Below are 27,672 nucleotides of genomic sequence, written 5' to 3' on the forward strand. Positions count from 1 at the left end.
AGCTTATGAATACTTGATGTCTGGGCAGAGAGAAGTCAGAAAGACGAGAGAAGAATCACGGCTGCTCAGCTCAGGCTGTCTCCACGGAGCTCACAACGAGCGAATTTATTCTTATTTAAGACCTTTTATAATTAAATTATATCGGCGACTGCACGCAATCCACACGTTAGAACACACCAATAGCTGAATTCAGATGTTTCTGAACTGTTTAAAGTAATAACATGATATATTCGCGGCAGCCAAATGTCCGCGAGCTCGCGATGTATTTCTCTGAACAAGTCTAAATAGAGAATTCACAGCCTTTCACATTAAAACCCTGCAGCGAAACGGCACAAAACAATTAGAAGAATATATTATACACATGAAAATGAGTGTTTATATGTGCTTGTGAGATTTTATCTGTCAGGCTGAAGTTCTGAACGTCACATCAATTGCTATCCATCGTCACAACATGATAAAGTCATTTATATATATTTTTAAGAGCTTCTTAAGATATTAATGCACACAATCCACTCATTAAAACAAAACAAGAGCAAAATCCAGGTGTTTGTTGAGCCGTGCAAAACGAAATATCATTTGACATCGAGGGGAAAAAAGTAACTGTAACTCCATGAATACTCAACGAAGAGACAGAGATATATCTATAGAAAGCTTGACATGTCTACTTGTAAACCAAACAAGTGCTGCCGAACAAATATTCTGTGATAAAGTAATCCATATCAAAACAACGCAATGTCCTTTTTTCACGTCTAATGTGTGGAAGGCCAAGAGGGTCAAATACACGTGAATTTTAACGTGTCTCAGTGAAGGGTCTACTTTTTTTGGATACAAACATAATAACAACAAAACTTTGGGCACTTATAAAATAAAGATAACAAACAAGGTGTGCTGTCTGCAGCCTTGGTCTGCGCTGATCTTCATTTACAAACACATCATTAAAATGAACTGTAACTCCATGAATACTCAACGAAGAGACATGAGAGATATATCTATAGAAAGCTTGACATGTCTACTTTTAAACTAAACAAGTGCTCCCGAACAAATATTCTGTTATAAAGTAATCCATATCAAAACAAAGCGATGTCCTTTTTTCACGTCTCCTTTCATTATATCTAATGTGTATGGAAGGCCAAGAGGGTCAAATACACATGAATTTTAACGCGTCAACAACACGTTAAATACGTGAATTTCATGCGTAGACAACACGTATTTAATATTATTTATTTATCGGCGCTGCACAACATGGTAAAGTCATTTATAATTTTTTTTAAGAGCTTCTTAAAATACTATATTACTCCAATGTTATATCCAATATTATTTAACGTGTTAAATAGTGTTGTTTACAAGTGAAAAATCAGCAGGTATTTAACATGTATTTCACGTGAAATACACTGAAGTACACCTTAAAAATCAGTTTGAAAAGGTCAATGTCATTGGCTGCTGAGGACTTGGGTCAAACCACTTCTGTGAGCTTAGTGGTTGGGGTGTACCATTCATGGACAGGCAACCACCATTTAACATGCTATAGATCAGCTTATTCAGCCTTATTATTTAGTCTTTTTTCGTAACTGTTTTGTATAGCCTATTTGAAATAATATATTTAAGTTTCAGTTTTATGAAATATTTATTTTTTAATAAATATTAATAAAAATTTTGTGGTGATAGTATAACGTTTATAAAAGTTACAGTATTTTGTAATGAAACAGGACTTTTTGTTTAGCTCTTGACTCACCGAAGTATACTATATATAGTGTCCCTTCTTTAATTTTTCAGTAGTGTGATAACTTAAAATATGTTGTCAGTACTATTAAAATTGATTATGGTTTTTGCATGACTTATTTCGCATTCAGCTAGACAACCCTGTCGTAGCTGTTATCATAGCCTAGGCTTTTTATTAAAAAAGAAAACAGCAAGGGACCATGGAAAAAGACTGTTGCAGGTGTATTTTTTATGGTATTATTATTTTTTATTTTTTGCAGCGGGGCAACTAAAGAATGTAGGGCACACAAGTTCTGTGGCTCTTTTGCCCCATGGCCAAGATGGCCAAGCCAACATCAAAGTTAGTTCACTAACTTTTAATTCTAGTTATTTTTGTTTGTTCAAAAATGTTTTCTTTTTTTTCCTGCAGAGCTCCTGGGTGCTGCTAAAAAAGTGAATGTGAATTTCCAGGACACAGACGGGTGAGTTTCAGTTGTACTACAACAAAACTGTGCACAAACACACACAAACACACACACACACACACACACGTTTGTTTTTGCGAAAAGTGGGGACATCCCATAGGCGTAATGGTTTTTATATTGTACAAACTGTATATTCTATTAACCCTACACCAACCCTACACCTAACCCTAACCCTCACAGGAAACTTTTTTTTTTAGATATTTTACAACAACACATCAAAGAGGCCAAACAAATATCTAGAATGCTAAATATATGGACCTGTCACCCCACCCAACATCACATGGTGTCAGGTGTTGCAACGAGCTTGCAAGCAAGGCAACATGGCTTAAGGAAAAGTTTGGACACAAGAAATGGAGCAAAACTTTTCAGAAGAGATCACCATGCAAACAGCTTGCAGCACTAATTTCATCCTAACGTCTATTTTCAAAAAATAAACAACTCCTGTTTCACTTGTTGCTGCATGTCATTACCGTTCAACTTCTCGTGTGTGTTTTCAGAACTAGAGTTATTGGGTGACAGAGTTGTTGTCAATCGTGTTGTGTGTAACCCCTTGTTGCGGGTCATTTACATAGTGTCACATAGTGTGAACATCACAACAACACAAAGACAGACAGCACGTCATGTAGTCTGAACAGCACAATGATCTGCCAATGTTTAAAGTCGTGTAGTGTGAACTTGCCATTCAGCGTAGTTTGCAACTTATTGTGACACTTTTCCAAGTGAAATGGCATTTTTATTCATTTTGTTCATTAGCAATTGTTTGGATTCTGAAAAGTATGAACTTTTGTATGCTATCCTAAGATTCCAATGTAGAATACAGGTGTGTTGTTATTAGAATGCTGGAGTGTATTAGAGTAAGTGTGTGTGTGTGTGTGTGTACACATGTGGCTTGGGGCTCTGGCCGAGAAAAATGTCTTACTCATGGAAGTAGGTCATAGCCTCCTGCTCAGTTAGGCAGTGAGGGATCAGAGTAAAATGACAAAGCTGAGCTGCAATGAAGACCGATTAGGGACTATCTAAAAAGTTACAGAGGAGACTGAAAGCACTTTGGCTGGAAATATGAACTGAAAAAGATATTATGTTGAAAGAAAGAAAAATACAATTGTTTCTCAGCAAATATAAATCATGGAAATAAGTATCAAAACAAATAATGTTGTATGTCGATGCTTCCTGTGTTAAGTGTCAGGTTATATTATAATATCACTGCCCCTTTATATGCATTTTTCCATTCACGCCTCTGACATTTTGAGGAAAAGTCAAAATTTTGACACAAATAAAAAAAATAAAAATAAAAAAAGTTTGTTTTTGTAAAATATGACTTCATAGAAATTGTGACAAATGTGAAATTAAAAGAAAATATTTATGTTTTTAATTTAGACTATAGTTTAAACTATAACTTATATATAAACAAATAATTGTGACTGTTTCTTTCATTATTTTATATCATATTTTCTTCTTATATGGCAGGAATGGGCTTCCATGCTTATTTGAGATACAATCGTTTGATTTAATTTCTCACAATTGCACTCATTAATTATTTTTGTAACAATGACTTCTTGTATTAAATTTAATATTTTGATCTGGTCTTTCTCATTTTAATTTGAGCCAATGACACATACAGTTTCTTTTGGCAAACAATTTCTCCAACTTTTATATTTACATTTATGCATTTAGCAGACGCTTTTATCCAAAGCAACTTACAGTGCATTCAGGCTATACATTTTACCATTATGTGTGTTCCCTGGGAGTCAAACCTACAACCTTTTGTGTTGATAACAAAGTGCTCTACCAATTTGCCACAGGAACATTTTACCACAGGATATTTTATATCATTTACATCTATTCCAAGGGTTTCCCTCCAGAAACCTAAACATATTCAGTATGTCACTAGAAATGGTTAATGCATTATGTTTTTGTGTGCTTTTGTTTTATAGGTTATCTGCCCTGCATCATGCTGCTCTTAATGGTAACGTGGACCTGATTTCACTGTTGCTCGAGTCGCAAGCTGTCGTCGACATCAAAGACCAGAAAGGTGCAGACAAACACAGCACCGCATACACATGCAAGTCTATTGAGTCTTTTTAGTAATAACTGTCTCATACGTACAGTATGTGTTTACTTAATATGCAGATGAATCATCAGAATACTTCAACACTGAAAATAAATTTTATACGATTCTTTGCTGAATAAAAAGTTCAAAATAACAGCATGTAATTTTTGTAATGTTACAAATGTCTTAACTGTCACTTTTGATCAATTTAATGTGTGAAAGTATAGAAGTCTCAAAGAATAAAAATATCAATTTCTCTAAAAAGGGCATATGTTTCTCATTCAAACTCTTCACTTTATCTGAAGGGATGCGGCCCTTGCATTACGCTGCTTGGCAGGGCAAGTGTGAGCCCATGAAAATGCTGCTTAAGGCGGGCTCATCAGTCAACAGCCAATCAGATGAGGGACAGATGCCTTTACACCTCTCATCACAGCACGGCCATTATGAAGGAGTGAGTACACACACATAAACATTCAGACTCATGCTGTACACACACACACTCACTGTACTGTACTGTGTGTGTGTTTGTGTCTGCAGAGTGAGATGCTGCTCCAACATCAGTCGAACCCCTGCCTCAGAGACCACGCTGGGAAAACCCCTCTAGACTTGGCCTGCGAATTTGGGCGATTCACGGTCAGTTATGCTGTGTTTGTGTCTCTGTCTGTCTGCATGTATGTGGAGGTTTGTGATAGATAGATGTGAGGCGGTGCTCCCCTGTGGGATTGTGGGAACCACAACTCTTCTCACGTTCTCAGCCAAATGCAAGAAACCCTCATGTACTCCCAACTGGTTTTCACTGCTTCCAAATGAGCACAAGCAATTCTTCCATAACAGTTTATTCTAACTTAGGTTTTGAAAGGGACAGCTCCCACAGATAGTAATATTATCTCACCAGTTACTCACCCGTAAGTTATTCAAGCCTGAAAGACCTTCTCTCTTCCAGGGGACATAAAAGGATAATTTTTTTTAATTGTACTAGATGCTAGTATGTTAAATATTAAAAGAGGCATAATTGTGTTATAAATCCATATGCACTATATTCTGAATCTTCTGAAGCCATGTGATAGTTTTGTGTGAAAAACAGCGAAATTTTATCATTCACTCAATATGAGGGTTCTTTTTTGGAATCCATTGAAACTTTTTCTCTGCAAAAAAGGTTTAGCATAGTGGGAAAAGGTTCTTTATATTATTAAAATGTTCTTCACATTGATCATTGAATTCACTGAGATTAATCAAGGAACTTCCACAATCAGTCCGATTTGTGAATGCAGGAATTGAAGCTGAGAATATTCCACTCAAAAGAATGATTCATTTGTGAATGAATCACTGCTTCTCTTATGCACACTCTAAGGAGAGCTACTGTAGGGCAGATGTCTGAATGTTTTAAAAGAAATAAATCTGTGGATTTGGAGGGTACATCATCACCAAGGAATCTAGTGCTCTCTGCTTTTGTTTTATTGATATATTGTTTTATTTGTCATATTAAAGCATTTATTTCACTTAAAAGATAGATTTTTTTATGCTTAAGTTGCTCTACAATGTTCTGTTTTTGCCAGGCTCAGATACTGAATTCGATCACTCCTTATCTCCAAAATATTTTTCTCCAAAAACAAGTCAGTGTGTCAGCCTACCTGAAGTGACTGACAGGCGGTGAGCACCTCAAAGTCTTCTGACTGGATAAACAATTGCGATCAAATTACTTTTTGTGCTTGACAAAGCTTAAATCTGTCAATGGGGATTATCAACTTTGATTATGTTCAGCTGAAGAGAAACTCATACAGGTTTGAAACAGCTCGAGGGTGAGCAAATAATGAGAGAATATTTATTTATTTTAATTTTCATTTCTGTATGTTGTACAGGTGGTGCAGTTGCTCCTGAACAGTAACATGTGTGCCGCTATGTTAGAACCGAAGCCCTCTGACCCCAATGGCATCAGTCCGCTCCATTTGGCTGCCAAGAATGGACATATTGAGATCATCAAGTAGGTGTTCACTGGACTTGTGGCTGAGTCATCATTTATGTTACATCTTAAATACATAAAAGGTCACATACACAGGCTGGTGCAGATCACATGAGCACATTATTATAAAAGTGCTCATATGTTGCACATGTAATTTGTCATGTATTAGAACTTAAATCTTAAACTATCCACTGAGGGGATTAGAACAGATTTATCATCTATATTTTGAATATCATGAATTCCTCTCTTACTATGAATTTTATTTTTGATGAACAATTATATATATATACTTTTGAGGACCATAAACACTTTTTGCATTGTGGCATTACTTTCATTATAATCAAACACCTTTCCCTCCTCTAGTTTTTATTAATGTAAAAAAATATTTGTATATCATAGCAGTACTTACTGTACTGCTTTCATGTTGACTTTAATAAACATTATTGTATTATATATAATTTTCACAACCTAACTACATTTCTACACAGATATTTGGATTTTGGACTCACGTGACTTCTGTATATGAACGTAATTCTATGTAGAATATACATTATGGTAAAAGAAAAAAATCTGGGGTTGGAAATTTTTTTGTATTTATTAATACAATGAGATTTAATTATTTAAAGATTTAAAGATTAAATTCAGGTTCAGCACAGATGCATTAATTTGATCAAAAGTGACAGTAAAGACTTTTACGTTGTTACAAAAATGCTGTTCTGTTAAACTTTCTATTCATCAAAAAATCCTGAAAATAATATGTATCATGATTTCCAAAAGCATATTAAGCCATTTTCTATTTAAATAGAAAGCAGTTATTTGAAATAGTAAATCATATTATATATATATGTATGCTTCTGTAAGCATAAGTGCAAAAAAATATTACAGACCCCAAACTTTTGAACGGTAGTGTATGTAAATTCTGCAAACCTCAAGCAAACCAAAGAGGTTAGATGAGAATTAAAAAAATATATATATATTACACTAGTTTTACTATTGTTTTCATTTAGTAGAAATAAATTCCATACAAAGGGACAGACATTGATGGTGCGAAATCCTGACACAGCGTTTAGCTCACTGACACAAAACTGTCTCAGGTGCATGAGTGATGTGCTAAGACGGGTCAGGAGCAAAGGGATCGGGGATGATGGGAGAAATGAAAGGCACTGTGGGCTGTCCGATCAGTGCACTGTGTCTGCATTCAGTGGATTTGCACACATATTCAAATCGTGTGTCCTCGTTTTTCTCTTTGATGACATTGCCATCACTGCCTAGTGACGCACAACGTTAATTAGTAATTTCATCACTCAGTGCACATTTTAGAATATTTGTGGATCAGTATGAACATGTGTTTGTTTGGACAGGTGTGAAGGACACACTTTAGACTTAATATAAAGTGCTGCAAATTGATTATTACTTACATTTCATATGTTACAACCCTTCAAGTTTTTATTTTAATAACCTTTTCCTGGAAAGAAGTGTTTATTAGTATTAGTAAATTAGTAATAGAACCAAGACCGGAAAGATTTTTGTAATGTTTTTTTTTTTATAAACTTTGTACTGGTTTAGAATAGTGTTATCAAAGATGGTGCTGAAATAAAAATAAAATGCTTTCAGGAAGTTTTCTTGTGTGTTTGTGTTCAGGTTACTGATCCAGGCTGGTATAGATATAAACCGTCAGACGAAATCAGGGACAGCGTTGCATGAGGCTGCTCTCTGTGGGAAAACCGAGGCTGTACGACTGCTGCTGGATGTGAGTAATTCAGTCTGCACACTGAACACCAATAAAGCTGTGTGATGTCCAAAATGAAGTTTTTGCCCCATTTGCCAATGGTATAGTATGCATTCATAAAAAAGAAAAGAAAAAAAGAAAAAAAGGTTGCCATTCAAACATTTGGAGTCACAATAAAAACAGTGTCTTATGTTACCAAGACTACATTATTTTGATAAAAACATACAGTAAAAACTGTTATATTGTGAAATTTTATTATTTTAAGTGTCTTTGCTGTTTTCGTCAGTTTAATGCATCCTTCCTGAACAAAAATATTAATTTATTTCATTAAAAAAATTTACTCTGTCACTGCGACAATGGAATTATGCAAACTTTAGGCATCTAATATGAACCTTTAAATTTAATACTTCACTAAGATAGGTTTTTAAAACTAACAACAATAGAAGAGTCATAACAGATGTCTTCTAGGTTGCGTGTGTTTGATTTGAAACATGAACAGCCAACTCTCACCTAAGCCAACTTTTATATTCATATAGTGCTTGATGAGTGTAAAGTTTGGTCCCTGGTTGTGTTTGGGAATTTGTTTATGTTTGTATATATGAATGAGTATCGACAGTGTAACCATTATGTACCATGTGGATGTGTTATCTGTGTCTCCAGAGTGGTATCAGTGCTGGAGTGAGGAATACTTATTGTCAGACAGCGCTGGATATTGTTAACCAGTTCACCACTACCCAAGCCAGCAAGGAAATCAAACAGATGCTGAGAGGTACAATTGAAGAGTTTCTAAAAACACAAATTCACATAGAAATGTCCAAGGCTTTCTAAATTGGCTGGTATCTGTGTGTGTGTTCCTACAGATGCATCAGCTGCCATGCAAGTGAGGGCTCTGAAGGATTACTGCAACAACTATGACCTGACAAGCCTCAATATTAAAGCAGGCGACACCATCACGGTAAAAAAGCAATTCTTGAACCGTAACAAAATGTAGCAAGGGGTGTATTTTCTGAAGCTTAGCTAACCCTCACACCCAGAGATGGCATGCATGTTAAACATTTTTTTTAGGGGGTGGAAACACTTTTTAACAATATAGTGGCTCTTTATGTATTAAAAAGTTCAGATCAGTAAGATTTGTTTTTTCAAGAAATTAATACTTTTACTCTGCAAGTATGCCTTAAATTGATCAAAAGTAACAGAAAAGACAATAATAATGTTACAAGATTTTGCCATTTCAAATTAATGCTGTTTTTCTGAACTTTTGAATGCTATGAAAGTTGTTGTTCATAGTTCATTAATGTAAATAAATTTAATTTTATTAGATAATACAATTAAATAAACAAACAATCAAAAGACCAAAATAATGAGCAAAAGGAACATTTTTAAAATTACATTATTTTAGTTTTGTCGCATGCAATGCATCCATGCCTTAGTAGCTTTCTCCTGCAGGCCTATTCTGACCTATTTCCCCCTCAGGTTTTGGAGCAGCATTCTGATGGACTATGGAAGGGCTGTATCCATGACAACCGTACAGGAAATGACCGCGTGGGTTACTTTCCGTCCAACATGGTGGAAGTCATCAAAAGGGCAGGTGTGTCATCACATCATCACATGAGTCTTTTAGGTTGCCATATGCACATTTTACATTAAGGTCAATCTGAACCTCATCTACTGTACCTGGTACCTGGCAAATAAATTTCAAATTGTGTGTGTGTGTGCATTTCTACATGCATATGAGTGTGCATTTATTTTCATGTGTGTGTGTTAGGAATGGTCATTTTGTCCTTTTGAGTACTCAATAGATAAATCAACTACTGAAGTACTAGGTGAGTAGATATCACTGTTACTATTGGAACAAACCTCTTATTTGAAGTATTAAGCTTAATAACTACGATTTGTGCTACTGATATAAATGAAATAGTAAATCATATATATATATATATATATATATATATATATATATATATATATATTTATTTAATCTCACTGTGATCTTGAAATTAATCTAGATTAAAATGGCTCATTCGAATTCTGCCGAAGGCGTTCAGAATATGTGTGTTACCCAAATAAAATTGACAAACAGTAAGTCTTTGAGAAGGGGTTTATCAAGCTAGGTGGTGCATTAGAAAAGGGGCTCATATCCTGTTTCCAAAATATCACAAAGTGCTTGAAAAAGCTGTAAACTAATTCCACGTTGCACAAGGTGCAAACAACCTTACATCTGTTTCACACCAATGTTTTAAGTTTTTTTCAAGTTTGTAGGTTTCAAGGTACAGGAACCAAATAATTAAATGTAAAATAGCACTGGATAGTGTTCAATGTAAAAATGAAATATACATCAAACCTACATTTATTCAGACACCTTCAACATTTCTCAAAAATAAGCAAATTCGATGTTCAAGTGTTTTGAGACGCCTTTCTCTTCGCAGAAGAGAGCTCGGTTCAGTGTAGCTGTCCGTGATACGCTGCTCTCTCTCTCTCCCTCTCTCTCTCTCTGTTTCTCTCTCGTGCGCACCGAACACAGTGCGTGAGTAACCAGCTACTCCGTTCAGCTTTTCCGCGTCTTGTGTTTGGATGCTTTAATGTTTAAATCGACAAGTGGTAAGGCATAAAAACATGTGAAAAAGATAAACTTTCCGTCAACTGTGCTGAGCATCTTTTTAGGCTGGCCTCAGCCAATCGGTTATATAAAATATCAAGGTGAAAGTCATCATAGCTTGCTTAGTATAGACCCAGCTCCCAACCCAACTTTAAGAATAGATTAACGGCGATATGTGTTTATCGCCCGATAAGTGCATTAACGCAGCACGTTAACGCCGATAACGGCCCACCACTAATATATATATATATATATATATATATATATATATATATATATATATATATATATATATATATATATATATAGTGGTGGAGGTATTTCAGTATATATATATATATATATATATATATATATATATATATATATACTGAAGTTGTAAACAATGAAATAACACAATTATTGTATTGTCATAATTGATCATAGCTGTCTGTATTTCAAAATGTGTAGACTTAGTGGATGTGTGGTAGTCGTTCATTCGCTCCATATCCAACTGTCCTGCCCTTTATCATCAGTCAAGTGATTCTAATTAGAGGCATCAGCTTGAAAAGAAGAAAGAGAGAGTGAAAAACAGGGCAGATGAGAGTGTCGCATCTATCTGTAACTGTTCAGTCATCTCTCCTTCCACCTGTACCATAGTTTCTATGCCCCCACTTTATTTTCCTCCAACCCACATCAGTGGATTCTCACTTCTGCATGTTCACACACATGCAAACAATCTTTCAGACATTTATACACACAGATCAGTGGTGGCTGCCTCTTCTCGAAAATGTTAAGAAACAACATCAGTGTCAGAATGTGTATTTAGATGTACATTTTTTTCAGGATTATTTTAGAGAAGCTGGACTTTTAGGAAAAAAAATCCACTTTTAGTGGATCAGTTTGCATTTAATGCTACTCCACATGACCTCATCCCTACATCTGCTATGAGTTTGGGTGGCATACTGTGCATTTGGGCAACATGAGCTAACTATCTTTCCAAACTTGTAAATATAAGTGCTTTTAAACCAACTGATGTTAACAAAATATAAACTCCCGCAGTTTACCATAGAAAAAATTCAACCAATAGACCAATTTCACATAATTTTTTCTTAAATACTTTTTACAGTGAAATATTAATAGTAAATCTTACTGTAATATTTTACTATTATTAATAATAATAATAATAATAATTAGACTATTACTACTACTATTAGTACTACTACTAATTATTATTATTTATAATAATATTTCTAAATAATAATAATCATAAACACTGGAAAAAACAATGAGCTATCATTTAGGACCGTTTTTTTTTTTTTTTTTTTTAACCTGGAGTTTTTTTTTTTTTTTTTTTTTTTAAACCTCCAGGTTCAAAAAAAAAAATTAATAAAAAAAAAATAAAAAATAACGGTCCTAAATGATAGCTCATTGTTTTTTCCAAAGCAAACAGCACTCACAAACTCATAAACTTCCATTGAATTCTGAGACCCAATATTGTATGTTTAGAGCTTCTTGTTGGATAAACATTGAAATTTGCACCATTAAAATCATTGGTACAGGTATATGCCATAGAATCCCAGTGGAGCTCTATGGGCTGTGTGATTACTAAATCCATTGCTGGGTTTTACTGAATACTTTTTTTTCACACTTTTACTTTAATATTGAAATGCACCAATATTTAATTGTATTATACAGTATATTGATTTATTTACTGTATATAGATGACACTCCAACACGTTTCAAATCCCTATTATCTCCTTTTTTGTTGCATGAAGGCATGTATTCTGCATGCATGTAGTCCGCATACGTAGCGCATAGATAAGTAAATATGTTTTTTATTTCATGGGGGGGGGGGGGGGAGTACATGTTATGTGGAAATTGTATGCATGAGTACAGTCTTTTGTTCTTTTAATTTACTTTCCTAAAATTGAATGTAAATAAGTTCATTTTCACCCTGCATGTTAACTTACAGATAAGCTCAACGATAGAGTTAGACATTTTTGCTTGAACATGTTTTGTTTTGTGTTTCCTTTCCTGTTTTTTTGTTGTTGTTCTTGTTGTTTGTGTTTTTTTGGTGTTGCCGTTCTGTTGTACCTAGGTCCCTCGACCCAACAGTATCTTAAGATACAGATCCGTCCGCCAGCAATTGGGTCAGTTGTCTTGGTGAACGGTGACTCCTCCCACATTTTTTCTCTGCACCTCACTCCCCAACCCCCTTCTACACAGCCCCTTACCCATCAGCCCCTCTTCACCTCATTTGGCTATAATATGCCTACCTGCAGCACATTTGGGTATGAACCAGCCTCCTCCTGCTCAGAGGAGCCACAAAAAGAGACAGGTATAAACACTCACATTCACAGTCAGAAAATTACACACATTCAACCATCATGATCATATCATATCATAAACCTGTTTTTATAACTCCATTCTAAAATGCAGGAAACAGATGTGAATCTGTGAATGACATTGTAAAAGTTGGATGTGGAAAAAATGCAGTCAGTTATATGTGGGTCAATCTGAATAATCAAATCAAGCAAATGTGCAGGTCATATTTCACCCCAAGGGTATACATCATATTTAGCATGAAGAAAATATATATGTATATTTTTTTTAACCATTATGACATTATTATTTTGTCAATATAGCACATTTCTATCTTGTTCTCTTTACCATATAGTGCAAAAATGGTCATAACAGGAAAAAGTATACACTATTTAGGATTTCATGGTTATATATCATATACACTAAATATATATATATATATATATATATATATATATATATATATATATATATATATATATATATATATATATATATATATATATATATATATATATAAAACAAAAAATTAATAACAACGATGAAAAATGGATGAGAGTAAAACGCATTTATAATGTTAGAAACATTATACTTTAAATGCTGTTCATTTGAACTTTCTATTCACCAATGAAACCTAAAACAACATATCATAGTTTTCTTCAAAAATATTAAGCAGCAAAACTATTTTCAAAATTTATAATAATAAGAAATGTTTATTGAGCAGCAAATCAGTTTATTAGAATGATTTCTGAAGGATCACGTGACACTGGAGTAATGCTGAAAACGCAACTTGTAAATTGAAATTAAAATATTAGTATTTGAAATTGTTAATATAATACTTTTTCATCATTTTTTTTTTTACATTTTGGAGCGAACTGAATTTTTGTAATTCAGAAAGAGTTCTGAATATTTTCTAGCATGAAACTGTATTAGCAAACATAAAATATTTTCATCGGCAAGGCTCTCCGATTACTGACGGACAAGCTACAGTCCACTTGAACTGCCCCACATGATCCCTTTGCTATCTGCTCCCTCTGTGTGTATCTGTGGTTGCCAGTTAGGAGTTTGCAAAGCAATGCTTTTCATTCTTACATCACTGTGTTTGTGTGTGTGGTCTTTCAGGCTCAAGGGGATCTGTTTCCAGCCCTCATGGTTCTCCAACCTTCAGTGGCCAGCAGAGCGGTGCTAATGAGGAGATTTGGGTACTGAGAAAACCTTTAGCTGGTAAATAGTTTTTAATGGACAGTTGAGGTGACATTGTACTTTATCTAAAACTACTTTTATTATTTATATTTATTATGTTTGCAGCTTTTATTATGGTCTCATATAAACTGAAAGACCACATACAGTTTTTTTGAATGTTTTAAAAAATATACTCTACCTTACAAAAGTTTTGAGATCAGTAAGCTTTTTAGTGTTTTTGATAGTATGCACACCACAAGGCTGCATTTATTTGATCAAGTAAAACAGTACTACTATGAAATATTCTTATAATTGAAAATAATTTTTCTGTTTTGATAAGATTTGATCATTTTACCTGTGATGCAAAGCTGAATTTTCAGCATCATAGCTCTAGTCTTATGTGTCACATGATTCTTCAGAAATCATTGTAATATGCTGATTTGCTGCTCAAGCAACTTTCAATGTTGAAATCAGTGGTGCTGCTTAAAATTGTGTGGAAACAGTGATACATTTTTTTTTAGGATTTTTTGATCAATAGAAATATCCAAAGATCAGTATTTATTTTAAATATATATATATATATATATATTAGGGGTGTAACGGTTCACAAAATTCACGGTTCGGTTCGATACGATACACTGATGTCACGGTTCGGTTCGGTTCGGTTCGATACGTTTTAGATACAGCAAAATGTAAAAACATCTCAACTTTTCAGAATGCCGCAAGCGCACCGCGGGTCATGTGACAAGAACCAACCAATCAGCTTCATCCTTTCCCGTAACAAGGTTGAGAGCTCAGCCAAGATGAAGGAACAGCTGATCATAGTTGTATATGGATTGCAATTTTGAAATAAATTTAGTAGCAGAGCTACTGCAAGCGATTTTTAGAGCTGCAAATCCATTTATCCTTCGCTGAAATTTCCGCGTCTCATGGAGAGAGCACGTCATTGTTGCTTAGCAAAGACAGACGCCTCATGAGCGCTTCTGCCCGAGCGCTTTGGAAAGGAGGAGAAAGACGTGCTTAGCGTTTTCCACGCGTTTTTAGGAGCGATATGTGAACGGCCCCTAAGGCGCTCGCTCACTCAGCACGCGCTGAAGGCTCGTTGCAAAATGTCTAATGCATTTAACAGACCAGAAATATAAGATCCTAAAATAACCAACAGGTCTGGTGTTTGGGTTGGATTCCCTGTAAGCTATAGTGTCTAAATGCTGCAGGGATAGTTTGCTGCGTGCATGTTTCTCCTTTTTTTCGTCTTTTCCCAGATAGTACTGACGCATATATCCCAGATATTTCTAGTCTGTTAAACGCATTGGCTATTTTGCAACGAGCCTTCAGCGCGTACTGAGTGAGCGAGCGCCTGCTGAGTAGCCTAACATAAACATATAAGATGGTGTTTTTTTCTTCTTCGGGAGTGTCAGGGGCGTTGCCTGTTACGTTGTTTGGGTTATTGGGCTACCTTGTTGAACACATATCATTATATTTCTATCTCTCTCTTTTTTTTTTTTTTTTTCAAATATAATTAATTACTCCAACGAACCGTTTGGTATACATAATGCGTACCGCGTACCGAACCGAAAGCGTCGTACCGAACGGTTCAATACGAATACGCGTATCGTTACACCCCTAATATATATATATATATATATATATATATATATATATATATATATATATATATATATATATAGTTTCAATGTAAGTCTTTATTGTCACTTTTGATCATTTGAATGTGTTTGTCTTGAATAAAAGTATTAATTTCTTACAAGAAAAAAAATGTTAGAATGTTAGTGTATAAACAAACAGGACTATTTAGTACCTATACTATTTTTTTTTCCATCGAGAAACTTTTAGAATTTCTGACCTTTTTGATGATATTAAAGTAAATATGCAGATAAAAAGTAGAATAATATTACAAGTCTGATACCATACCTTACCATATGAAAATCATATGAAACATTTAAGTTGTTATGTCCTGAAAATATAATTAAATCTCATTTGCGCATTCAGTTATGGTTCTCGAGGCATCTCGTGACCCAATGTGACAGCAAAATGGTTAAATCTTTTGAAATGAATGCAACCTCAGAAGAGATTTGATTGTTATAATAGAGGATGATCAAAATACTTTACCTTATAAGAAGTTAATGTTAATTGTCAGCAACCTAAATACACATTAAACTACTGAATATGCATTCTGGAATCTCACATGTTTCTTTTTAAGGCAAATAAAGCAAACATACACAAAAATGACATACTCCACAGTTCTTTATTTCTGCTTTCTTGCATGATATACTTGAATCTGCCAGCAGGGGGCAGTGTTGGGAGTATGGGCAGCACAGGCAGTCTCACCAGTGGACGTACATCTACTGGCGGACAAAGCAGTAATGCCAATGCTCACCTCACCAACTCACCTGTGCCAGTTCCAACCACCCCCACACACTCACCCGGAGTAAACACGCATGGCATTAATGTCCCAGGACTGCACGCTCAGGCCGAGGGTGTGAAGGTGTGACACACACAACGCTCATAAATGCACAAAGGACAGATGTGTAAAGTCTCTCTTTGTCTGTCTTTCTCTCTAGGTCTTTTTCAAATTATTGATCATGTATGTGTGCATTTGTGTGTGTGTGTGTGTATTTTAGCTGTTGGCCACGGTGCTGTCCCAGTCAGCAAAAGCAAAAGAACATCTTATGGACCAATCTCAGTCTTTAGATCCTAATTCAGGTACTGCGATGTGTATATATATCTATATATATATATATCTATATATATATAGATATATATATACCGATATCTCAGGAACTATCTATCTATCTATCTATCTATCTATCTATCTATCTATCTATCTATCTATCTATCTATCTATCTATCTATCTATCTATCTATCTATCTATCTATCTATCTATCTATCAGTTAAAGCCCAAATAATGCTGAAATAATAGACTGATGATAGAATGCAGGTTTGTCTCAGTTGTCTGATTTGTACACATCTCATATGTCCATTGTGCTTTGTTTCCAGATTTTTTAATAAGCCAATACTTATATTCATGGTAAGTAAATATATATATATATATGGAACTTATTTCATTTTTTTCCCCAAAGCACCTTCTCAGTGCACACAGAGTGCATCTGCTGTTCCACGTCAGCAAAAGAAGAAACCCTTTGTGGATCCATTGCTTCAAAGGAAAGATGAAACTTCAGCTGAGAACAAGGCAAGTTCATAATTCGTGCTCTGCATTTAACCCATCCAAAAGTGCACACACACACAGCAGTGAAAACACACCCAGAGCAGTGGGCAGCCATGTATGCTGCAGTGCCCAGGGAGCAGTTGGGGGTCTCTGTACCTTGCTCAAGGGCACCTCAGTCATAGTATTGCAGACCCAAGACTCAAACCCCCACCCTTAGGGTCACACTCTCTAACCATTAGGCCATGACTTCCCTAATCATAATGTGTCTAAATGAGATTAGTTTTAATGAGATTAGATTGAATTTAAATTTAGCTTGATCATAAACGTATATATTATACTATTATATACATATCAAAGTTCAAAAATATTAATTTTGTGAGTCAAAGTTGTTGCTTTGTTAGTAAGTACTATGATGCCATCATGGTATCAGATTATAATACCATGGTACTTTGATATATCATAGCACTGAATTTTATGCTTTAATGTTAGGGTTTATTTCAAGGTACTGTAGGTAGGTATAGGTATATTTACAATGTAATCAAGAATATATCCAAAAACCACAGTATTACCTTGATACCTTTTGGTTAGTGAAGTATGATTCTGAATCAAGTATGTTAGAGTATGGTTAGGTTGTGTACTGCCTGACACACTTTGATTTCGCATATCAGGATTTGGAATCATGAATCTGTCAAAGGAATGTCTGAATTATTGATGTGTTTCTGTCTTTCCCTGCCATGTGTGTGTGTGTTGTAGAGCTCAGAGGCTGTTGTTGAATGGCTCACTAGTGCACAGCTGCAGTTCTACACAACAAACTTTCTCACTGCTGGTTATGACCTGCAGACCATAAGCAGAATGACACCAGAGGTAATACAAACACCCAAAACTTTATGAATGAATGAATTCAATTGAATTAAAGTGATTAATATTTTTTAATGTCCTAATTTATGCATAGTGGTCCCAAAAAGTATTTCGACACCTTGGACACAAAATGTATATATATTATTCTTCAGTTGTTATGTATATTTACATTAGTTCTAACAGTTACTTATATCAGTTTTGGGATTTCTTAAGCTTTTTGTGTGTGTGTGTGTGTGTGTGTGTGTGTGTGTGTGTGTGTGTGTGTTTGTGTGTGTGTGTGTGTGTGTGTGTGTGTGTGTGTGCACCCCACAGGACCTCACTGCTATTGGGGTGACAAAACCAGGCCACAGGAAGAAAATGCTTTCAGAAATCAGCAAATTAAACATCCCAGATTGGATACCTCAAGAAAGAACTGTAAGATAATTAAAGTGTTGTCCCAGAAGTCTGGAATTTAAAATATAAAGGACATAAAAAAGAAAATATACAGAAAGTTTGAGTTTAGTTTTTATAATTGCAATAATAATAATAATAATCCTGTACTATTCCTATAAGTAGATGTACAGTATGATGTTATATTGTAGAACAATATAAGCTGGTCTTAAACAAACTTATGGAGTCATTGAACCAAAGGAAAGCCAAAACAAATATTAAGAAATTCTGAAATTCGTGTTAATTTCTTTTATATACAGTCGTGGCCAAAAGTTTTGGCAGTGACATAAATTCTGTGTTTTGCAAAGTTTGCTGCTTCAGTATTTGTAGATTATTTTTCCACATGTTTTTATGGTATACTGAAAAACAATGATAAGCATATGCCGGCAGCCATATCACTCTGGAGCCCAAGACCGGTTGCCCACTGAAGCTAAGCAGGGCTGAGCCTGGTCAGTACCTGGATGGGAGACCTCCTGGGAAAACTAGGTTGCTGCTGGAAGAGGTGCTAGTGAGGCCAGCAGGGGGTGCTCACCCTGTGGTCTGTGTGGGTCCTAGTGCCCCAGTGTAGTGATGGGGACACTGTACTGTCAACAAGCATCGTCCTTCGGATGAGATATTAAACAGAGGTCCTGACTCTCTGTGGTCATTAAAAATCTCAGGATGTCTTTCGAAAAGAGTAGAGGTCTGACCTCGGCATAATGGCTAAATTCGCCCATTGGCCTCCTAACAATCCCCATATGTGCTGATTGGCTTCATCACCTCCCCACCAGTAAGCTGGTGTGTGGTGTGTGGTGGGCATTCTGGCGCACTTTGGCTGCCGTCGCATCATCCAGGTGGATGCTGCACACTGGTGGTGGATGAGGAGTTACCCCCTGACAATGTAAAGCTCTTTGAGTGCCTACAATAGCGCTATATAAATGTAATGAATTATAGGTTTTAAAGGCTTTTATTGCTTTTATTGTCAAAATATTTACATTGTTGACCCTTATTCCCTTCTGACCTTGTTATGGCCATGACTGTGTATAACTATGTTTGCTGAATTTCTATATAATCAGAGAAGTTCTGTTAGCCTGTTTTCACTAGGTTTAAGATTTTTAATGTATGTATACACACACATGTACTGTACAGGTACAACTTAACTTGCTGTTCATATCAGTTACTAAGATTTTGTCTAACCTTGTAGTCAAATCTGGCTGAATGGCTGTCTGCAGTTGGTCTCAGTCAATACTACCAGACTCTGGTTCAGAACGGCTACGACAATATGGTCTTCATTAGTGATATTACCCTGGAGGACCTAAAGGAGATCGGCATCACTAAACTAGGCATGTATACTACATATACTTATGTTTATATTTATAATAAACATATTTCTTAATACTCCTGCTGAAAAGACAGTTGTTCATGTTTGCATAGTTGTTCATTAGTACTAAATGTCATGAGGAATAGAAGGACATTTGCACAATCTGAAGCATAGAAATGTAATAAGTTGGATATCATATATATATCATATGTAAATAAGTTTCTTCTTTAGTTCTCTATGTTCCTCTGTGGAGGTACGATAACTTTCAAGAAGATGGTGGATACCTTTTCCGTCAGCACTTGACTTAAAGAAGTCATATTACAGTGCTAAAAATGAAAATATTTGGTGTATTTGGTGTAATGCAATGTATTCACGTGGTTTAGGGTTAAAAACATTGTTTCCCACATACTGTACATTGTTGTTGCACTTCTATGCCCTGCCTCTCTGAAATGCGTTGATTTTACAAAACTCATTGTTCTGAAAAGCGTGGTGTGCTCTGATTGGTCAGCTATCTGATTGGCCGAATACCTCAAGTATGTTACTGAAATGTGTTGTAAATAAAACTCTTTTGAAAGGCTAAGCAAAGTATTTTAGATTTCATAATGAAACACACAGTGTCTCCACGACATGGGGGCGACGGCATTCATTTGGACAGTGTTATGCAGATCTTCCCACACAGTGACGTAGATATGTGGAACACTCCAAAGACAAAGGAAAACATGAAATCGGTTCATATGAGCCCTTTAAACCCCAATCAGGCCTGAAACTTGTCAATGTCACCAATGAACCAGGTGCAATGGATGCTGTTTCAATAATTCATGCTGGTCCTTTCAGCAGGGAGACACTTACAGGTTAAACCTAACAAACAAAAATAATAACTGTCCACCTCTGCTTTTTCTTTTCCACCAAGGACACCAGAAGAAGTTGATGTTAGCCATCAAATCTCCAGAAGCATACATTCCCACCAAGGAGAGCCAGTTAGAAGGAAGCACAGATTCAAAACCGTCAATAGAAACCAGCACAGAACCAGATGTCTCCTCTGTTCATATACGTAAAAGAACGGAGGGGCGTAGCTCTCCCAGGCACAGCACCCAAGGGCGGGGCATACAAAGAGCTAATGCGCCCCCTCCTCTGAAGAAACCCAGTTCAATTGAGAGTCCCATCCCAACACCTCCACAAACCCCTACTAAGGGCAGAACTTCATCTTCTGCTTCAAATTCTCCTTCACACATTCCTTCCTCCCTGCTAAAAACACACAGCAGGACCAGAGGGCCTTGTGACTCTCCCCGTTCACATGCTCATGCTCGTACAGTCCCATTACTTTGCCTACCATCTGAAGGAGAAACCAAAGTGGGCAATGGTCAAACTCAGCCCCAGCCAAGACCTGGACAGTCTACTGCTACTGATGCTGGCCGTGACTTACCCATGCCAGACTCCTCTGTGAAATACGCCACACTAGGTGGACATAGGGTTACTTCCAGCAGCTCTTCAAGAGCCTCTAGTGAAACCCTTGACATCAACAGCGTCAATCGCAGTCAGTCATTCGGTACAGCTCGGCCGCGCAGACGGATTCGTCCTCCAACTCCTCCAAAACGTTCATGCTCTTCCATTTCCACTGGTAACCTGACTGACGAGACTGTGACTGATGATGCAAGGTTTAGCGAAAATAGGGCTAACAATTTGTTACTCAATGTGACATATAGGGAGCGCAGACGTAGCGACTGTGGCATTGCCTCAGAAAAAACTTCATCTGGGGGCAGTGTAAGAGACATTGCAGCCATGCTTGAAATGTCCAATCTCAGAAGCAGTGGTAAAGGAAGTGGTTATCTGCAGGTAATTAAACAGTTTTAGTCATTGTTATAAGCTACCATGACTTATGCTGAATGGCCCAATGCTTGTTTAAGCATATACAATTGATCTTACAATGCACTGCAAAAAAATTACAAATGAAAATGTTCTGTTTAGATTAATACTTGAGCTTCCATATTTTTTCTGATGCATACACCATGTAACTGGGTAGACAAAGTAACTGTGAACTATGCACTGCATTAACATTTTTGAATAGTGAGTACTGATGCACAGCTGGGTTTTGATGTTTTACCTGTTTCCAGGCAAGCCATAACCTCCTGCGGCAGAACCGTGAAGTTCTGGATTCCGACGCAGATAGTCGCCGCCGCACAATCAGTGAATTTTATGAATCTCATAAGCAGCCTGATGATGATCTACAAGAGGCAGAGATGCGCCAATCCATGCAGGATCACACACATCTTAGACCAGCACCTTGTGAAACCCAACCAGTTAAACAGACCCCTGAACCACGTCCGCGTTCCATGATCACTCATCTGGAAGGTAGAGTTTCCTCTCTGCCACAAGAGGAGTGGTCACGGATGGATGCCACAGCAACTTTGAGAAGACCACGACCACCACATTACTCAGATGTTGAACATTTTAATCTGACAGAAACAAGTACTATAAAGCGAAGACCCAAAGTATTGGCTCCACCACAGAGCAATGGCATTGATGGAGATGGGCCAGAGAACTTTCGGAGAAGGCCTGTGTCTGAGGCTTGTGTTGGAGATGGTGGTAGGGAGGAAGAATTGCAACATGATGGCCTTGGTTCTCTTCCCAGACAAATGAAACCCCCAGTTTCACCAAAACCAGCAATGGCCCTTGGAAAACCTGATCCCCCAACTCCTACAAGGAGGGTTCCCTTACCTGGACCAGAAGGTCAACATAGCCCAGGTAACAATGTCATCTATTGGGTTATTACATTTATCATATTATCTCACTCTGTCCTGCAAACCGGTCTATCTGTAGCAAACTAGCAAGCAAGCATAAACCAGCCTAGCAAACCAACATAGACATTCATACATGGATGAAATTCATTAGTATTTTTAGACAGTTTCTCAATTAAACCAGGTCTCTGCTTAGTTTGTATCTTGTATTTATATGGCTAGATAGCAACAGGGGATTTCCTGGTTTTTGGTTAATGTGGTAAAATAACTTTTCTGAAATGATTTGGACAAGTTGTATATTATGGTTTCTTTGTTTCTTTATAGTGGAGGTTAAGAAAGTCCCTCCTCCAGTATCTCCCAAGCCAAGTCCGCCTCCTATACTGCCCAAACCAGTGAAAATCAAGCCAATCCATACCATCGGAACTCCCGGCTCTCCTCAGACAGATGTTCTCAGCCCATCCAGTGCCTCCTTCATCCCCATTCCAACTGAGCAACTGGAGCATACATCACAGATTTTGAGTCCACTCACCCCAAAACCACTGGATGGGACCATGCTTTCCCCACATGCAGCAACATCTCCAGCTCAGAGCCCACAGACACCTCAGACTCCCCAAACTCCACAAACACCATCTACACCAGGTTCAGGCTCAGCTCCAGTGAAGCCCCCAAGGTCTTCCATGGCTGGTCTCTCAGTTGACATCCCAAGCCCTCTGGAAGTGGAACTGTCTGGAGTGGATGTACAAAAGAAGCTGAGAGAAGTAGAAAAACAGAGAGAGGAAGATGATGTTAGAAAGCAAGAAAGAGTAGAGGAAGTTGGAATTGCTAGAATGGAAAGGACAGGTCTGATCCAGGTGGATTCAACATTTCAAGATGAACAAGGCCTGATTTCAGAGATAGGGGAGGGAGCAGGACCAGTGGTAATGAGCGGGAGGAAGGTAGGTGTAGCCAGACAGACACAAGTAGAGGGTGAACCACAAGATGGAGATAGAAGACAGACAGAGGTGGAAAGCCAAGGGTTATTGAAGGTTGCTGAAACTGAGGGATCTGCTTCAGGGGACATGGTACAACTCAGACTGGAGGAGACCAGTGCATCCCTGGCTGCTGCTCTAGAAGTGGTGGAGGAGAAGATTAAGAAAGATGACAGGTACATAAGTAGATATTTCTGATACTTAAACAAACTTTCTTTTGCAAATGATGTTATTTGTTGAAATCTCTTCCATTCTGTCTATTCTGATTTCTCTTTTTTTTTCCTTCTCAGCACCATTGTGGACAACAAGAGCACAGTCAACATTCTTGATGATATTGGCAGCATGTTTGATGATCTTGCGGACCAGTTGGAGGCCATGCTAGATTAAAAACAAAGAGGTATATGAGATGACCAATGAGGTATCCATTAGGAGTGTGAAACATGAGCTTTTTTAAGTCAATAAGGCAAAATAGGGTGAAACTCCATTCCAACATGTTTAAAAGTCATACTACAATTGAGCATCTCTGAGAAAAAGCCTAAGATATAACTATTGACAAACATCAAGCCCCTTTCATTCTTCACCAGCCTTTCCTCTAGTGGCCAGAGTAGATACTGCAAGTACATATTCTGGCCTGCAAATGTGACCTGCTGTCATGCTGCTTCCAGAGATAAGCACAATTTTAAGAAAGACTATGTGACAGGATTTCTAAATATAATTTAAGCAGAGAAATGCTAATGTTTATGAGTATGTGTATATATGTGTGTACTATGTGGGTTGAGGGTTGAATATCAATGAATATTTATTTTGATGGCAGTGCCAAGAGCAGTAAAGGTACATCATATTCTCTTTTATGATGTTAGGAAGCTGTATTGTTCTGTTCTGTATTGATCTCTGCTATGAGCTTGTCCACATGTAAAGGGGAACTTTAAATTTCACTTTGTGGTCTTCAGCTGTACAAGTTACTGAAAAACACTTGGTTTGGACTAAATAAATATGAAGAGCACAGTCCCATTTATGACCTTGAAACTGATTTTTTTTTTTTTTGTCTTTGGTCTTTGAAGTATAATGAAGAAATGCTTTAAAAAAGTTATATTGTACCTTAAAGACTTAAAAGTGGTATATTGTAATCTTTATGTATGTTATTATTGTTGTTGCTGCTGCTGTTGTTATTGTTGTCAATGTGTGTGAATGTTTGACTGTGCAATGTAGTTCTTGCATTGACAAATCCCACCCTGCCCAAATAGACAGAATACATAATAAGATGCTGGAAAGAATAGTGTATATATGACATATAGATTATAGTTATCATTGATAGTCTAGAGTATGGAATGTGTCAATATGGAATGCTACAGCCACCTGCTCATTCCTAATGTGCTCTAATATGTGTTTATGTGTGTGATTGTTTGTGTGTTAGGAGGGAAGATCTGTTTGAGAGTGAGGCTATTAGGAAGTGTGTGTTTATAGTTTCGGGAAAGAGAGTATGTTTGTCTTCACTTGAATTTTTTTTACCATGTTTTTGAACATGGTGCCATGGGATTTTTGAAGTATCTTGGATGACCATGCAATTTCTATAGTACAGGATTATGGAAATCATAAAATAGCATGGTATAGAACCAAGTATTGTTGTATTACCATTTGATACCATAGTACAACCACAGTAGTTTTTTGTAAGGGCTGAGTGTGTGTGTTGATCTCTTGAACAGTGCAATTATTCCTGTTTTGTCATGCAAACTAAAAAAGACTTGCTGACAAGAGAAGATGCATATTCTATACAAGTGGCTAAAATTAGATAATATACGACTATGTCATCACAAGATATATAAGAATACAGAGCAATATTTTTATCCATGCACCATGTAATTAATTTAGCTTTATAAGTGACACTTAAAAACCAGCCATCTAGGATACAACATCCGACAATCATGACAATGTCATCCTTGATTATCACCCTGCAAAGTCAGTGGAATAGATGTTGGAGGATGAAATCTTTTGCAGTGTAAAACTGTGTAATAATCAGTTGTTATTTTGTGTAAACCTTCAGATGGCTAATGTGTTTTTCTGACCCTGGAGAAAAAATCATCAAAAGACCTCTTCCATGTAAAATGCATTGAAAATATGTGGAAATCATATAAATAAATTGTTATGATTATAAGCACAGTGGCATCTGAGAGTTTGGTCAAGCATTTTAAGGAATGTTATTAAACTTTTTATGCTTCTATTTGCAGTAGTTCATAATATACATAAGCAAAGCAAAATTAATTTGTCTTATGCAAATGATATACAAATTTTCTCAAAAAACAAAACAAAAAACAAAACAAAAACAAACAAACAAAAAATTCACCTTTAGACTTTGTCCTCTCCCAGTACCAGAAAAAGTGTCTGCAATGTGCAATTTCTGCACCACTGCTAAATGGAATTTTCCTGTTTTCCAAACAATCCCCCATTTTCCATTGGCTGGCCAAAAAGAAAGCCCTACCCCAAACTCATGCCAATGTTGCTCGTCAGGTTTTTTTGTAGGTTTTTTTGCACAAAATAATGCGAACTTTTCTTTACAGTATAATAACCTAGATATTTTATCATGTATTTGATTAAAATGGCAGAGGCCTCAGGGAGGGTCCCACCAATAGCTCTGGGCTGCCTGTACTTGATCAAACTTTTCTGGCTGCAGTGCTTTTGACACCAATCCACATGACTCGTGAATCTGCTCCATATTGAATGGACTCCATGTTAGCTCATATCTGCAATTCAGTACTCCAGTCACGTCACGTTTGTTGATACTGTCGAAGACTTTTATTGATCAAAATATGAATTAATCAAGTATAATAAAGGGTAATCTAGCCATTTATATACCCAGTTATTATTCCATTATAATAATATAGGCCTGTGGGTGTAAAAAGCCTGCATAGCAGAAAATGTACAGACCCTCAGAAACATACAAGTGGGCCTTGTTCTTTACGATAAAAAGACTTGGGGGCCCCTTCTCTCTAAGGAGGAATCTAATTGTATGCATAAGGAAAACTTTAAGAACTGTATAGAACAAGCCTTACCCTGTATAAACAGAAAAACTATATAAAAGTAGAAGCCGAATAACAATCGAGAGATCTTCTCTGCAGAGAACTCTCGGCTTTATTCTCTTTGAAATAAAGTGTCTCCTCTGGAAACAAAACCCCAAGACTGAGTGTGATTCTTCAGATCAGTGGCAGACATTACAATACTATACAGATTGCTTGTACAATATTTTAATATTCCTTAATTATCTGAATAGATTTGGAGTCTTAAGAGAGAAGAATTTTTTCACAAGGTATTAATTATTAAGACGAGTTGCTAATATTTTTTTTATGTTAATGCTTATTTGTTCCAGGCAGGTTATTTAAAAGATAAACCCACATTTCTATAGCTTTCAACAAATGTCCTTTGGTGCCTTTTAAATAGGACATAAATACACACATTTTCTATGGGGTTAAGGTCAGGCGGGTTTGCTGGCCAATTAAGAACAGGGATACCATGGTCCTTAAACCAGGTACTGGTAGCTTTGGCACTGTGTGCAGGTGCCAAGTCCTGTCGGAAAATAATTTCTGCATCTCAATAAAGTTGGTCAGCAGCAGGAAGCATGAAGTGCTCTAAAACTTCCTGGTATATGGCAGTGTTGACCTTGGACCTCAGAAAACACAGTGGACCAACACCAGCAGATGACATAGCACTCCAAACCATCACTGACTGTGGAAACTTTACACTGGACCTCAAGCAACGTGGATTGTGTGCCTCTCCTCTCTTCCTCCAGACTCTGGGACCCTGATTTCCAAAGGAAATGCAAAATTTACTTTCATCAGAGAACATAACTTTGGACCACTCAGCAGCAGACCAGTCCTTTTTGAAGCGAGACACGTCTGACGCTGTCTGTTGTTCAAGAGTGGATTGACACAAGGAATGCGACAGCTGAAACCCATGTCTTGCATACGTCTGTGTGTAGTGGTCCTTGAAGCACTGACTCCAGCTTCAGTCCACTCTTTGGGAATCTCTCCCACATTTTTGAATGGGTTTTGTTTCGCAATGCTCTCTAGGGTGCGGTTATCACTATTGCTTGTACACTTTTTTTCTACCACATCTTTTCCTTCCCTTTACCTCTCTATTAATGTGCTTGGACACAGAGCTCTGCGAACAGCCAGCCTCTTTTGCAATGACCTTTTGTGTCT

At 36.7% G+C, this 27,672-nt stretch overlaps 1 protein-coding gene across 1 annotated transcript; it reads left to right on the top strand.

Annotated features, from left to right (window-relative positions):
* Positions 1–2,128: 2,128 nt before the first annotated feature.
* LOC113072583 (caskin-1-like) lies at positions 2,129–26,906 on the top strand (the record flags this gene model as incomplete). The annotated part of the gene is made up of 21 exons (XM_026245582.1): positions 2,129–2,180; positions 4,118–4,215; positions 4,539–4,684; positions 4,771–4,866; positions 6,093–6,214; positions 7,835–7,943; positions 8,583–8,691; positions 8,783–8,877; positions 9,396–9,510; positions 12,599–12,838; positions 13,945–14,046; positions 16,308–16,507; positions 16,644–16,725; positions 17,104–17,213; positions 17,943–18,053; positions 18,360–18,461; positions 19,660–19,798; positions 20,687–21,609; positions 21,888–22,518; positions 22,836–23,655; positions 23,770–26,906. Coding segments are annotated over 21 exons (4,499 nt in total), but the record flags the coding sequence as incomplete, so codon positions are not given.
* Positions 26,907–27,672: the final 766 nt, after the last annotated feature.

The sequence above is a fragment of the Carassius auratus genome, unplaced genomic scaffold, assembly GCF_003368295.1.
Source record: "Carassius auratus strain Wakin unplaced genomic scaffold, ASM336829v1 scaf_tig00009552, whole genome shotgun sequence".
In the NCBI taxonomy this organism is placed as follows: domain Eukaryota; kingdom Metazoa; phylum Chordata; class Actinopteri; order Cypriniformes; family Cyprinidae; genus Carassius; species Carassius auratus.